Below are 14674 nucleotides of genomic sequence, written 5' to 3'. Positions count from 1 at the left end.
TGCGCCCATAACCACCCGCGCGGCCGCATTCTGGACCAGTTGGAGCCTCCGAGTGCTCTTCAAGGGGAGCCCCATGTAGAGAGCATTACAATAGTCCAACCGGGAGGTGACAAGGGCATGAGTGACCGTGCGCAAGGCGTCCCGATCCAGAAAGGGCTGCAACTGGCGAATCAGGCGAACCTGATAAAAGGCCCCCCTGGCCACGGCCGTCATGTGCTCTTCTAAAGACAGCCTGCAAAATTGTGTTATTGTAGCCTATTACCAAAAAGTTTCAGTCTAATCTTCCAGTAGAGTGAATTTCCTGATCTGATATGACTTTGTAGGGCTGACACATGGACAATCCCGAAGAATTCTAAGAGCTTTAGTCTAAGTCTTCTGAAGGCATTGTGTTCCTAGTTCTGCCAGACACATTTACACAAGAGAAATCTCCCAACATGGACTCCTAGGAAACAGATACAAATACAGATTGACAGAGTTGGAAGGGACCTTGTAGGTCATCTAGTCCAACACCCCTGCTCCCACAACTTCTGAAGGCAAGCTGTTCCATAGGTTGATTGCTCTCACTGTCAGAAAATCCCTCCTTATTTCCAGGTTGAATCCCTCCTTGTTCAGTTTCCATCCATTATTCCTTGTCTGGCCTTCAGGTGCTTTGGAAAATAGCTTAACCCCTTCCTTCTAATGCCACGACCCTTTAATACAGTTTCTCATGTTGTGGTGACCCCCAACCATAAAATTATTCCTAAGACCATTGAAAATATGTGTTTTCCGATGGTCTTAGGCGACCCCTGTGAAAGGGTCGTTCGACCCCCAAAGGGGTCGCGACCCACAGGTTGAGAACCACTGTCCTAGAACCTCCTAAAACAGGTTTTAGACAGCAGCCTTTCTAGTGCTGTGATATTCTCGTGATAACAATATTTTCTTTTCTTGTGATGTGTAATTAATTCCATGTCTTTCGTGGGCTTATACTGAAAGTCAACATGGGTATATTTTTTTTACATACATACATACATATCCTAGGAAACATACTTGTGCTCAAATAAAGTTGTAGGGGGGTTATTGTCTTTGATTTGATTTGCTTTTGTATCACAAAGAGGATTAAAATGTAAGCTCTATTGATTATAGGTGAAGGAAGCAATGCAAAGAATCCACGACAGAGGTAATATAGGAAAATTAATTCTGGATGTGGAGAAGACACCTACTCCTTTGGTAAGTTACAAGAAGTAGAAGATTTCAAATCCAACATATTGATCAATATGTGAATATTCGCACCCTTTATTAGCCCCCTAGGTGACCTGTTGAGTTATTGTTTCAGGGGCATTTTTATTACCAGATTCCTTAATGCCTTCAAACAATGGCAGAACTTCTACTGTTCTATCTTCACTGGAAGTTTTTAAATTTAAATTTAATTTAATTTAACTTAAATTTAAATTTAAGTTCTTAAATTTCAGGAAGATATTCAGAGATGTGACTATTTGAAAATAGCCCGTGTGGAATTGTCAAACATCAGGAGTTGATCATAGAAGACGTTTTATGACATCTGTGTTATATCATAAAGTTTTATGATAATGTTTATGTCATGAAAAGTTTTATAAGTTTTGCCAAATTTCAATTCCATAAGAGTCATCAGCTTAGAATGCATTTGGAGATCTGCCAATTGGCGATCGTGCCTTTGCAAATCATGGCTTGGATCCATCGTTTCTCCTTTTACTCAAAACACCTTGAAAATAGCACCATGTATGCAAACCTGGATGGGTTGGGCATCTGTGCATGCGTAAAAGATGATGGTGATGAACTAAAAGGTCACTCCTCAAAATTATGGCGCTCTTCCCCTTTCATCTTGTTCTTGCAATTCTTGACAAAGTTTTGGTATGGTGATACCTCTGCTTTTAAGGCAGTGGTGGGATTCAGCCGGTTCTGTCCTGATTGCACGAACTGGTAGCGGCGACTGTGGGAGGCTCCGCCCACCCGCTCGGATGTAACGCACGAGTACTGTGAATGCACAGAAGGCTCACATTTGTGAACCGGTAGGGAAGGTAAGTGAATCCCACCTCTGCTTTAGGGTCTTCTCCATTATGCTGATTGCTTTGCACATTAGCCAGAGAATTACTGTATTTTCTGGAGTATAAGACGCACCTTTCCCCCCCCTAAAAGGGGGTGAAAATTTAGGTGCGTCTTATACACCGAATGTAGCCCCCCCCACTGGCCCCCACCCTTTGGCCTCTGCCTCCCAGCAGTTACCTCCTTGCAAGAAAAACAGCAAGAAAATCAGCTCCTTTCAGCTTCAGCACACCCTAATTAGCACAAGTTGATTGGATCGGCCTCCCGACTCTTAGTTGATTTGCTCTCAGCTGTTTTGCATAGGGTTCTGCTGCTTGCTGCAAAGAGGTAAATTGCTGGAGCAGATTTTTTTTTCCTTGTGCTAATCAAGCTATGCTGAAAATGAAAATGAAAGTAAAGCAGTCTGTTTGCTGCAACGAGGCAAAATTGCTCAGAGGCAGAGGCAGATTTCTTTTTCTTCTTTTCCTCACCAAAAAAGGTAGGTGCGTCTTATAGTCTGGAGCATCTTATACTCCGAAAAATACGGTATATTGACTTGACGTGCATCCTTTTGGTTCCGTCTCATCCCCAGATGGCTAACGACAGCACAGAGACCAGCGAAGCTGCCGAAGAGGAAGAAGACCACGAGGGGGACAATGAGAACAAAGAGTGTATACCATTCATTCAACAGTAGTTGGAAAAGGTGGGAACGAGAGCTGGAAGAGTTGATAAAGCAGAAGAAGGGAAGACAACTGGGGAAACCCATTTTGTGCACCAGTGAACAAATGCTCTAGTACAGTGTTTGCTGTTTTGTTTTTTCCTTTTGTCTGCAGTCAGCTGAGCTATCAGGTGTTGGTCATTGATGTTTTGAACTGAAGTGCCATTCTGACTTTCCCAGTATTATGACATTCCATCCTGTGGTCTCCAGTTTGCCTGTAAGAGTCTTGTTGAATCCCTATCAAAAGCCTTATTGTCATCTACAGCGATAGGAGACACAAACATCTTTCCATGTTGGTTCCAGAAACAAATTTTCGATCCACTTTGATAGAGTTGACATGGGTTAGTTTTGGAGAGTGGAGGGATGTTAGGTTCTGTGGACAGGGTAGTCAATATGTACAATAATTGCAGGCATGAATAGCCTGAACTCTTCTTGGCATTTTCTTCACTTAAAACATGAGTACCAACCCCCAACCTATTAACCAGCTTTATTTAGGTAATTTTAAATTAAAATTGAGAGCCAATTTAATGTGATAGTTAAAGCATCAGGCTAGAAAGCAGGAAACTGTAAATTGTAATTTCACTTTGGGAACCGAGCCACCTGAGTAGCCTTGGGCCAGTCACTTTCTCTTAGCTCTAAGAACCAGGCAATGGCAAATCACTTAGGAAAAACCTTGCCAAAAAAACAAACCAGCCCTTCAGGGACTTGTTCAGGCAGTCTCTGAGAACTGGACACAATTGAACAGAAGAGAAACAAGTTAAAATTAGTGATTTGATAATATGGGGGGGATATGGATGAACAGAAATCAAGCTATTAAAATGTATTTATAGTCAAGGAAACAAGAAAAATATTTAAAGCTTGCTTTCTCTTGGGTGACACTTAACTTTTTCTCCTTCCCCAGCCCTATGACCTGTTCAGACTGATCCACAGGCAAACTTTGTAGTCATGTTTTGTAATAAGTGGGAAAGTTAGTACAAATAGGCCCTCTCTGTTGATAAACTGATACAAAGCCTTAAACCATCGCATAGGCCATGACAAAATTATAATCATGAACTGGACAATGATACGAATGAACCCTGATAAATCTATGTGCACACAAAGCCCTACCCTACTATACATTTGGAGAACTGCTCATGATGTATCCATAAATGTGCATCTTCTCCTTTATGGGCATAAAGAAGGAAAATCCTCTCTTGAATCACAAACTAAGGCTACCATGGTAGGCAATTACCAATTTTTCCCGCTCTGTAAAATCACACCATCTTTGTTAAACAAGCAACTCCTTCTCATTTCTCAAGAAAATACCTCATGTGTACAATATTGTATGGTATACAAAAAAAAAACCATCCTCAAGAGATGCTAAGACGCACTGATTTGTGTAACTCTCAGTGTATAATAGTTGTTACGGGAATAGTAGCGGCTCAAGACTCCACCAATTAATTAAAATGGGTTCGTTGAAAATATTGCCAACAAATGTTTATCGTTGGTTTGCCTAAATTATATTATTGTACAAAGAAAATTCTTCGGAATGACTTTATACTTTCATATCCTAAAAGTTTGTTTAGCATTTTTTTTTAGCATTGTTAAGCAAAACAGCACTCTTAATAATACTTAAAAGGTAGCTCAAGAGTAAATATCTCCAATCCACACATTTAAAGAAATATTAGTCTCTTAATGCTTTAGCCAAATGCTGACACTTTGTGTAAACCTCACATTATTTTTGTCTCATTACCATTTTTCTTATAGGGAAAAAAGTACTGTGATTCCATATCTTGTACTCACAGAGAACCTAGATTTCCTATGCAGTTTTAGTGTTATCCGCCTTATTAATCAAAGAAAATATTTGTCCAAATGTCTTGGAGAACCACTAAACTATTACTAACATCTTTCCCCAAAAGAAAGATGCATTTGGATTAACGTATTATTTTAAACATTCCAATTTTATTTTTTCTAATTTTCGGATAGGTGCTGTCTGTCTGTTGAACAGTTCGGTTCTGTTATGATTCTAAAAGATGGATTTTGACAATAAGCCATTTTACAAAGGTGATTCTGTTGTTCCTTGAAGCTGTCGATCAACCAAACCACAGATGAAAACAAATCAAGTTAAAGATGAGTAAAAACCCAAAGTAAGGGAGGGAGTTGAGATATCACAATGTTAGAATAATTGGTCATTATTTATACACATCATTTAGTCTAAGTATATCACTTTTCAGAGTGATGGTAAATAAAACAGCCGCTTTAGGTGTGGTATGCAGTCCAATCAGACTTAATAGGAATTTTATAGTCATTGGTTTTTAGAAGGCGGGTGGGAATTTGCCATTCCTGCATTATTACTCCCCCCCCTCAAATCTCTAGGTGGGGAAAATGGCTTTAATGGTAGGAGAACATCTATACTAGTTTGGAATTGCAACAGGTCCGAGCTAGATTGGGAAACAGATCCATTCAAATGATTTGATTTGATTTTGAAAACCGATCGGATTCGATTTGCATTGCATTGACTCATAAAACTGACATCATGAGTCCATTCAAAAGTTTGGATCAAGCAAGCAAATTGATTCAATTTTTTTTAAAGCCATTTTTTTTGCATCTCTACCAAAAAAAAAAAAAAAAAATCCAGATCACTTCAAAAGGATCCAATAATAATAATAATAATAATTTTATTTCAATAAGATTTAAGCTCCTGTTCAATGGTATTTTTTAAAAGTCAGTTTGTTTTCAATACTTGATCGAATCTCTTTCAGGTATAATCTTCTTCAGACCGAACGTTTGCACATTAGTAAAAATGAACAGCTTTGATTCAAGTCCTGCTTTTGGAATTTCACTGGCAGCATCATTATAACTCCACTGTGGTTTATAAGAGCCTGCTCCAGTTATCCACTGCCCTGCCAATCGATTTTATATCCATCATTAAAATAATATTCCTGCCGCATTCTAATTCTACCACCATCAGCCTTCTCTTATTACCCAGGTATCTCTAGCAGTGCAATGATGATTAATAGCCACTTTCTTCATGGATTGGTTTCAACCCAATTTTGAAAGCCATTTAAATTGCAGCTGTTGCACATTCCGTTTTTGCGACTCATACGGAAGCTTTTTTTTTTTTTTGCGGTAAATCGATGTATCTCCGCAGAATGCCATCTCTTCAAGAATATAGAAGAAAGCAAAAAGGGATGGAATGAAGGGACCATGTCAAACAAATTGCAAAAGAATGCCATCATTTAGGTGTGTTTTATGGGCAGGAGCCATTGCAAGCTTACCACTGTAATCAAATCAAACTTTATTTTGGTCATTAACCAACGTATATACCAGAATCAAAAGTTTCCTCTTCCAAGAAGATCAGCTGATCCTTCACTTTAGACTTTGGAGAACAGCGATGACTTTGGTAAACACTCCCTGAGTGGGCCAACCTTTTCACATCGTTGCGGCTATCCACCTATTTATCTTCTTGTTTTTAATTCAATCCCCAGAGATGCCCAGCAATTAGAAACTAGACCAGTGAAAGCCAAGAATTTATCATAAGCTCTTAATTTACGCAGGGGCAGATGCCTTAAAACTCCCATCTTTTGACATTTTTACGACTCAACTTTTTGAAAGGAAACTCTTAGAAATAAGGCAAAACTGCAGGGATTGCTTTTGATGGAAAAGATTCCTCTCCATGGCTAAATAACAGAATAACCGAATTGGAAGGGACCTTGGAGATCTTCCAGTCCAACCCCCTGCTCAGGCAATTTTCAGACAAATAGACTAACTTTCAGATGAAGCAGAGTTCTGGAGCACAGAGGGGAAACGTTACAATGTTTTCTGTACCATGCACGCGATAGAAATTAATGCACAAATCCCTAAATCTCTGTGTTGTCTGGATACAGTCTTCCTCACTAATTTAGAATGTTTTGTAATCCCTTAGGACTGCCTTTTAATCCGTTGTCCATCAGTCTTATATCACAGAAAGAAAAAGGCATTCCTGCTTTCCCCTTGCGCAGGTTTGCCTTTCATGATGATGGCAAAGATACCCAGAAGGCAGCCAAGCCAAAGCCGAAACCTCTAGCCAGCAATGCAAAATTTTATTATTTCACCTGATTTTCATCTTGAGTATGCCCATCAGGAAAAAGGTAGAATCAAGACTGAGTGTATAATCAGAAAGGAAGGCAGAAAATTAATTGGTGTGAGATTAGCCTTGGTTCCCCCACTCTCTGTTTTAGAGATGTCATGATGATAGCATTCTGTGATTCAGCTCCTTTTGTGCTTGAAGGCCAAGGTACACTGGAAGTAACGCTAAGTTTGCTCCTCTTCAGCTTTGATGTTGCCTTTGGGTTGCAAACCTTTGATAACTCAAGACAAATTGATCTCACGCTTAGTCCTGCAGCATTGCAAATATTGAAAGAAAGGGGTGAGCATTTGTGGATCATTTATTTGCTTTGTTGTTGTTAGTTGCAAAGTCGTGTCCGACCCATCGCGACCCCATGGACAACGTTCCTCCAAGCCTTCCTGTCCTCTACTATCCCCCGGAATCCATTTAAGCTCACACCTACTGCTTCAGTGACTCTATCCAGCCACCTCTTTCTCTGCTGTTCCCTCCTTCTTTTGCCCTCAATCTTTCTCAGCATTAGGCTCTTCTCCAGTGAGTCCTTCTTTCTCATTAGGTGGCCAAAGCATTTGAGTTTCATCTTCAGGATCTGGCCTTCTAAAGAGCAGTTAGGGTTGATCTCCTCTAGGACTGACCGGTTTGATCACCTTGCAGTCCAAGGGACTCACAGGAGTCTTCTCCAGCATCAGAGTTCAAAGACCTCAATTCTTTGGCGCTCAGCCTTTCTTATGGTCCAACTTTCTTTATTTGCTTAGAACACTTAATTGTGGAAATAACTTCAGAAACACAACTGTCCTTGGACGCATTGTTTTGAAACATGCCAGTGTGCTTATATTTTATAAGCTAGAGAGAGGCTTTCACATCGAGTGGAATGAAAATAGCCCAACGTTCATGCAAACTACCAGTGCCTGTGATCTATTGAATTCAATCTTATGTGCCTGAGCTTCACTGGACCTTCGGATTTTCTTCTGGGATTAGGTGAAAGAGTGCAAAGCATTGGAAGCTTCCTCCAAACACTTGGCTTACCTCCTCCCCATCTGTTCACAAAGCAACTCTATTTTCCTAAAATTTCAGCCTGGCTCTTCAGGGAAATTTAGAAAGGGATCTCATCCCTTTCGAAAGAGATAACTGCCCACATCAGAATACATTGGAAGTACAGCAGGTTATAATGCCCCATATAGGTGAAGAAATACCTCTGTAGGTGGAAAGCAGTGGCAAATAAAGTCTCAAAATCCATCATTAACAGGTCTTGCTTTCAATGTGCAGGGAAAAACTGGATGGAGGTGGAGAAGTTAGTTTGCAATTTTGCCAATTTTGGGGTTGGGTAGACTCCTGTCTCTTAAGGCAGCAGGAGACACTATATAGAGAAGGAATTTTATTTAATCAGTATTATTACTGGGGAACAGAGTTCGGAATCTTGGAGCCCCAAACCTCTTGTTATTAATCTGCTTTCAAATTTTTCCTCTAATGAATTGATTGCTTTCATCTAGTAAAAAGGAAATGAGTTCCCAGTTTGGATTATGGAACTATGACAGCCTCTCTTCATCATCCACCTGAACTAAGTAAACTGAAATGTTTGTTTTAATTGTTCTCTGTTGCTTTAAAGCTTTTGTTATATTGTGCCTACCAAGCAAATGATGTTTACATAAAAATATAAATAAACTATGAAGCATAGCATTAACTTTGCCTCATGGCATTTTATCCAGCACATCTAAGGCAGGGGCGGATTCCAACTGTGGTTGCTACCTGTTTGCTTGTGCGTGCGCTTGCGTGTGTGGCACTTCTGTACATTCGCAGAAGCATCTGGGTGGATGGGGGGAGCCTCCCGCCACCAGCAGTACCGGTTTTCCCGATCCGGTGCGAACCGGTAGCAACCCACCACTGATCTAACGGTTGACAAGGGAGGTGGGCTCAGGAAGAGCGGGGGTGGGTGGGTGCCAAACATTGCTTACAGAAGTAAAAAGGTAAAGGTTCCCCTATGTGTTAGTCATTCCCGACTCTAGGGGGCAGTGCTCATCTCCGTTTCAAAGCCGAAAAGCCAGCGCTGTCCAAAGACGTTTCCATGGTCATGTGGCCGGCATGACTAAACACCAAAGGTGCACGGAACACTGTTACCTTCCCATCAAAGGTGGTCACTATTTTTCTACTTGCATTTTTATGTGCTTTCAAACTGCTAGGTTGGCAGAAGATGGGACAAGTAACGGGAGCTCACCCCGTTACGCGGCACTAGGGATTCGAACTGCTGAACTGCCAGCCTTTCGATCGACAAGCTCAGCATCTTAGCCACTGAGCCACCATGTCCCACTGAAGTACAGTGGGATGCGATGAAGTACCTTACAGAAGTAGCCTCATGCAATTTCTAGACTCTTCAGCAAAAGGCTGTGCATTAAACCAGATGTACCTGCAAACATGAGCTTCTTTCTGGTGCAACCCAATACCTTGAAAACATGAAGTCATAGTGTCAGAATCGTTAAATATTGGTGGCATGGTTTCCTGGTATTTTGAGAGGTTAAAGGAACAGTTTATAGTTTAATTCAGTGGGTGGAACTCTAGACTTGGACTCTGGGTTGACCCAATCTAACATTGTCAGCCTTGGACTACCAACTCTAGGCTACAAAAATCATGTCAGCCAATAAACAGGAGAGATGCAGAAGACCTGGGGGTCAATGGGATTTCTGGTAGCTTTACCTAATGCTGCCTAGAAGTATCTCCTTAGGCAGGAACATTTTCTATCCCTCCTGAATTTAAGGCATCTTTCATAAGAAACAGCCTTTCAAGAAGGGGTGTTTTTCTCTTCAACTTCCCAGTCCACTCTGCAGCAGCCCTGCTAATTTTTTTGAAAATTCATTAAAATTGGCTATATCACACTACCTAACTAGGCCATCTTACTGAAGGAGCCGAGGCTACTCTTGTATGTTTCTGCCACAGAGACATTCAGATTGCTCCCAACAAGATTGCCTTGGAGGACTCATTCAACAGTCTAGTGTCAGTTCTGGAAGTAAAATGGAAAAAAAACCCATCAGACAGTTGCCAGGAAGCAAACACACAGATCAATGGAACAAAACAGACACGTCTTCAGGCCTCCCATCCAAGAAGATGCCAAGCAATTCCAAAAGAGCTGTAAGATCGAGATGGACCTAGCAGAAAATCTAGTCAAAGGACAAATGATAGCTTGGGCAAGGAATATTGGCAAAAACATACAATTGGAAGAATGGAAAAGAGTATGGGAAACCAACTATAGAATAACAAAATCCATAGGATATAAGGAGAACCACTACAAGATGTGGTACAGATGGTATCTAGCCCCTGCGAGATTGGCGTGGATGTATGCAAATCTTAATCCAATGTGTTGGAAATGTAAGCAAGCACAGGGAACCTTCTGGTGTGGCTTGCCCAAAAATTAAGAAATATTGGATAAAAATAAAAATTTGGATATCAGAAATAATTGCGGAGGATATTGAGTTAGAACCAGAAATTTTTTTGTTAGGAATGCTTAAACAAAACATTAGAAAGGAAAAAAAGTACCTAATATTACATATAATCACGGCAGCTAGGTTAGCCCTAGCACAAGTCTGGAAAACAGATCAATTGCCAACGGAGCAGCAAATAATTCAAAAAATTTATACGTGCAGAAATGGATAGACTAATGTTGAAATTGAAAGATAAGGAAAACACAGTATTTTAAGATATGGGACAGTTGGTATGAGTGGATAAACCAATGGAAAAGAAGGTAAAGTCAAAATTTAATAAATTAAAAGTAATAATTATACACCATCATTAAGGAAAAAAAAGGAAAATAAGTTTTTGTATATATGTGTACTTATATACATTATATATACTTTGTTTGTTGTTTGTTGATACTGTTGATTGTATTTTAAGGTTGTGAATGTTTTATTTTTTTAAAATCTAATAAAGTTTGTTTTTTAAAATTTTTTTTAAAAAAAGGACAGTTGCCAGGAAGCAAACACACAGATCAATGGAACAAAACAGACACGTCTTCAGGCCTCCCATCCAAGAAGATGCCAAGCAATTCCAAAAGAGCTGTAAAATCGAGATGGTCCTTTCACCTTTTCTCCACGCGCATCTTGATGCAAAGGATTTTTTTCCTAGGGTTCCAGAAAGACGTTCACTGCATTCAGAAGCAGAATGACAGAACTTTTTGTGTCCCTTGCTGAGAATATAATTAGAATTAGAATTAGAATTAGAATTAGAACAGAACAGAACAGAACAGAACAGAACAGAACAGAACAGAACAGAACAGAATAGAATAGAATAGAATAAAATAGAATAGAATAGAATAGAATAGAATAGAAGTTGGAAGAGACCTTGGAGGTCTTCTAGTCCAACCCCCTGCTTAGGACAAATTTATTTTTATTTTATTTTTATTATTCATATTTCTATGCCCACTCTCCGAGGACTCTGGGCAGCTTACACCAAAGACAGTATACTAAATAGCATATTGCCCCCAACAATCTGGGTCCTCATTTTAGCCACCTCGGAACGATGGAAGGCTGAGTCAACCTTGAGCCGGTGAGATTTGATTTGCTGATTTGCTGAACTAGCACTCAGCTGAAGTAGCTGCAGTACTGCACCCTAACCACTGCGCCACCTCGGCTCTCCCATCTCTTCTTAAAAACTTGGATAACCGTTTGCCATCCATTTGGTATGGGAGAATGTAGGACTGCTATGGCTGTCCATTTTTTGTTAATTCCATTTTTACAATCTCTGTTTTCCTTTTGGGGGGGGGGCTCGTTCTGCCTGTACATTCCTAGAAGGATCATGTTATCAGTTAGAGACAGAAAGGCAGAGGACTGTAATAGTTTAGTAATGAAGCCACTTTCAGGAAGGACCATCCTCTACCAAAACTGTTAATATTTTATTTGCTTGTTGCTTGCTAACTAGCATGTCTCTGTGTTGTTTTCCAAACGTGCATAAAAGCTATGCTCATTTGTACATTAGGGGCTCTCGAATTGAGATTTAGTCCCAAGACCACACCTCTTTGTTGCTGTACAGAATAAACAACAAATCATTTAACGATAGCGATGGGGACTTCAGGGATGGACATCACTAAGCGTCGTGGTTGCGCTTTGCATTGCTTAGTGATAGAAATTTCAGTCTGGACGGCTGTTGTAAATCGAGGATTACCTGTACAGAAACATTTCAGGACAAAAACAAGCAATAGCAAACCGCCAAGAAGTCTGACTCAAACCTTTTATTTTAAGATGCAAGGTGTTTGTGTGTGCATGGTGTCACTTTATGGACTAAAATGCATACAGTTTAAAATATGAGGATGTATCTGTTTCCTGCATTGATTATAACCCAATACAGTACTCAAGATTTGTATACAATTCCTCACATAAAATATTGCGGAGACCTGTCGGGTTCAAAACAAATGACACATTTGTCTAAGGTGACTTTTTTAATTGTTTTAGAATAGAGTAGAGTAGTGTAGCGTAGTTTAGCATAGCGTAGCATAGCATAGCATAGCATAGCATAGCATAGCATAGCATAGCATATCTTTTCTTTTATGTACACTGAGAGTGTATGCACCAAGACAAATTCCTTCTGTGCCCAAACACACTTGGCCAATAATATTTCTATTCTATTCTATTCTATTCTATTCTATTCTATTCTATTCTATTCTATTCTATTCTATTCTATTCTATTCTATTCTATTCTATTCTATTCTATTCTACCCTACCCTACCCTACCCTACCCTACCCTACCCTACCCTACCCTACCCTACTCTACTCTATTCTATTTTATGGGCCACCCACAAAAATAATGAGAAAGGAAAGGACAGCATATACATTTTGCAGACATATTCAAGAAAAGGAAGTGTATCTTTTCCGAAAGACAGCAAGGGAGATTTACTTCTGCTAAATTTGACATAGGTGCAATTTTTAAAACAGTCGCCTTGTCGTGGCCTGGGGAAATTGCAACCAGGGGGCCTGTGAATTTGCTTGTTTTGCTATGTAGGTAGGTATTCTGAATGGGTCACATGAAATTCCCCCCCCCTTTCTTTAGGAAGATTACCTTAATAGCTTTGGCCAAGCATAATAGCTAGCAATATATTACCATGGAAACAAAATAATTGGCTGATTGCTTAAAATGGGCAGGAAGGATCTGAAAGGGCAAGATTTCCTCATCCCCTCTGAGCCACCAAATGTAATAATCCAATTGCTTAGCATGAATACTGAGTTAGCCCATTATCAGGGTCACAGAATATATTCTATTGTAAAGGAACCTCCAATGGCCAAGTTTAACTGTGCACACAACTGGCAAGGGGAAACTAATTGTTAGAAGAAATATCCATCTGGTTCAGTTCCAAGCTGGGAGAAGGACACTGGAAACATCAAGGCTGATTGGTTTATGGATGAAGCAGAACCTCATGTTTGTGGTTCTGGGCAGCTGACAAAATGGAGTTGAGAGTGGGTGGGTTTTTTTACCTTCTTTGGGCTTTGTATTTGAGCTTCCTGTTCCTGTGTTAATATTCCATTGGCTGTTGTCAGATTCATGTAGGGGGCAAAGCTGGCTCCATAGGCAAAAGAGGAAATGCAAATCCTGGGTGTTTGTCTGAGCTAATCTGGTCAGCCTCTGGCTTATTGTTTATCTGAGCTTCCAGGTTTGAAGTTTGGATTGCTCTGGGATGGTGCAATGAAGGGACTTCTGTTCTGAAAAGGTGTTGGGCAATGGTCACCAACTGGTGGTCCGTGGACCACAGGTGGTCCACGAGAAAATGTTGGTGGTCTGCAGAAAAATTATTTGCATTTTTAATATTGCACTAAATTAGGGGTCCTCAAACTATGACCCCTGGGCCGGACACTTGCATTGCTGCAGAGGGTCTCCCCCTTCGGGGGGGTTTTGTGCAGGTTGGAGGGGGGGCAGAAATTCTGACTTGGGGTCTGCTTCAGCCACCTGGTACGGGGCTTTGGGCATCCCTGGTGCAAATATCCCTGGGTGCATCCACCCAGTCGTGCCATAGCATTTAAGACATTCCTCTCTTTACATATCAAGGCAGGGTCTTGAACTGAAAGTGCAACTTTTTCCAGGTTTCAGAACTGGAAAAGAAGAAAAGTTTGAGCTTCACCTTTGAAATGCAACTAAATCCTTAACGGAGGTTGATTAAAAAACATAACCCGTTTGCCTTCTTTTTTAAGAAGCATTTGAAATGCTGCCATCTTGAGGGTAAACTGTACAACGGCTGTTGAATGAGGATCAGCACAATGTCAATAGAATAGTTGTAGAGAGCGTGTAGGGCTAGAGATCCTTCTAGCTCACTATTCAACGCTATATAAGGTACCATATGTGGGCAAAAGAGATGGGTCTGGCTAATGGGGTGTAGGAAGTTAGCACCCACCCCTCTCCTAGGAAAGTCTAGGAAATATTAAAAAGGCAGAATATTATATTTCCCTGGATGAGAAATGGAGAAATGTGTTTTTAGACAGGAAACAGACTCACTCTTAATAGCCCCCACCCTCCTCAATAGCCCTCAGCAGATGTCCACAGTTAAGAGATAAAGAGATAGCTAGCAAATGCCCTCACCCAAGATCCAACAAAGCAGTGGTGGGTTCTAAACGGCTTTACTACCGGTTCTCTTCGTGCACACACTTCGCGCACGATACGGCAAAATCCCCATTCCCACCCCACTCCAGGGGAAGGATACTGCAAAATCCCCATTCCCTCCCCACTCCTGGGGGAAGGATATTGCAAAAACTCCAATCCCTCCCCACTCTGGGGCCAGCCAGAGGTGATATTTCCCGGTTCTCCGAACTGCTCAAAATTTCCGCTACCAGTTCTCCAGAACCTGTCAGAACCTGCTGGACTCCACCCCT

General features: G+C 40.7%; 1 protein-coding gene across 1 annotated transcript in view; it reads left to right on the top strand.

Annotated features, from left to right (window-relative positions):
• Positions 1 to 2952, top strand: part of VAT1L (vesicle amine transport 1 like) — a 55540-nt gene extending 52588 nt beyond the window's left edge. The window contains exons 8-9 of the mRNA XM_070952948.1: positions 1123 to 1206; positions 2630 to 2952. Coding sequence (XP_070809049.1) covers positions 1123 to 1206; positions 2630 to 2731 — 186 coding nt within the window. The 3' untranslated portion in view covers positions 2732 to 2952. The remainder of the gene's footprint in view (positions 1 to 1122; positions 1207 to 2629) is intronic.
• The last annotated feature ends 11722 nt before the right edge of the window (positions 2953 to 14674 follow it).

The sequence above is a fragment of the Pituophis catenifer genome, unplaced genomic scaffold, assembly GCF_029215685.1.
Source record: "Pituophis catenifer annectens isolate HBS135680 unplaced genomic scaffold, rPitCat1.0.hap2 SCAF_13, whole genome shotgun sequence".
Lineage (NCBI taxonomy): Eukaryota > Metazoa > Chordata > Lepidosauria > Squamata > Colubridae > Pituophis > Pituophis catenifer.
Note: the sequence above shows the minus strand (reverse complement) of the source record. Positions and strands in the feature narration are given on the sequence as shown.